Source organism: Beta vulgaris, chromosome 7, assembly GCF_026745355.1.
Source record: "Beta vulgaris subsp. vulgaris cultivar EL10 chromosome 7, EL10.2, whole genome shotgun sequence".
Classification (NCBI taxonomy): Eukaryota; Viridiplantae; Streptophyta; class Magnoliopsida; order Caryophyllales; family Amaranthaceae; genus Beta; species Beta vulgaris.
In genome coordinates, this window is record NC_079208.1 from 7,344,861 (window position 1) to 7,346,144 (window position 1,284).

The 1,284-nt window shown below is 35.7% G+C and overlaps 1 protein-coding gene across 1 annotated transcript; it reads right to left on the bottom strand.

Annotated features, from left to right (window-relative positions):
- Window positions 1-313: 313 nt before the first annotated feature.
- On the bottom strand, window positions 314-1,074 carry LOC125499412 (auxin-binding protein ABP19a-like). Its single transcript, XM_048648188.2, has one exon. The coding sequence runs from the start codon at window positions 1,037-1,039 to the stop codon at window positions 413-415; it is 627 nt and encodes a 208-aa protein (XP_048504145.1). The 5' UTR covers window positions 1,040-1,074; the 3' UTR covers window positions 314-412.
- Between the last annotated feature and the right edge of the window lie 210 nt (window positions 1,075-1,284).

The window sequence follows — 1,284 nt, forward strand, 5'->3', positions numbered from 1 at the left end:
CTAGTTCAAACTTTTTAATACACTCTACTCCAAAAGGTTTTGATTGAATTTGACTAAATTTTGAACTTTTTTCAATTCGTTTATATCGTTACTACTAACAAGAAACAACTCCATATTCGAACAAACTACAAATATTCTGTCACTCTCGGTGTGTTTAATGTGCAATGAGATGGCAAAGATTTTATCCTGGATTGTGATGGAATGACTATATAATAGAAGTATATATTGTTTTAGAACAAATGATTTTATTTATTGGTGAATAGCGTACTACAAGACATACTTTATACACTCAAAGCGATAAATATGAAAGAACTGAAACAAGAAACACATGTTGTCATCATATATTTATTGAGCAAACAAATAAATTGAATTTTCGGTAATCTATAAATTAAAGGATAACTCAAATAAAAATTTAAGCAGTGCCAAATGCCCTCTTCATCCTCATCACCTCTGCATTACTTAGAAGAGTGATTTGTTGAGCTATGTCAGCAGGTAAATTACCACCAAATAAGGAGTTCATAGTGAATTGAATTGCTGGGTTTGCACCATTCAAACTAACAAATGCGGTAGCTGGGGTTGTACCAACATTAACTTGAAAATGAAGCATGGCTTGTGGGAAAATCATAACATCTCCAACCTCAAGTCTTCTGTAGTATGCAGTGTTGTTTGTGTCAATGAATCCCGCAATTATTGACCCTCTTGACACGATTAGAACTTCTGATGTTCGGTGTGAGTGTACAGGTATAACTCCACCGACACCAAAGTCTAACCTTGCCATAGAAATACCTAGACCATTCAAAGCTGGGAATTGATCAACAAATGCAAGAGTTACGTTGTTTCCTGGTACATTTGTGATCGTTCTGCTACCACGGAAGCCAGTGTAAACAAAGTCATCTGTTGTTAGAGTAGCAGGATCTCTACAAGCATATCCTTCTGGTCCCCTTGGGAGACTACGATCTGCTACGCAAAAATCAACTTCTATTGCATGAGAGAGACACACCAAGAGTGAAAAGGTGAAGAAAACTACAAGGTTATTCATTTTGCAATTAATTGTGTGCTAGAATTATAAGAGCCCAAGAGGTAGATTTGCTAAGGGGAGTTTTGTTACTTGCTTTGTGTTTTTCTTGGATATGAGATATGGTAGCCAAGATTGGCACCCTATATATATAATGATACTCATCCTTTGTCAACCAAAGGCGACTACTAGACATTTTTTTATTTTCCGGTGCAAATTAGTTGCTCAAGCCATAAGTCAATTTTCACACAACTCTTCAAGATTTTAGA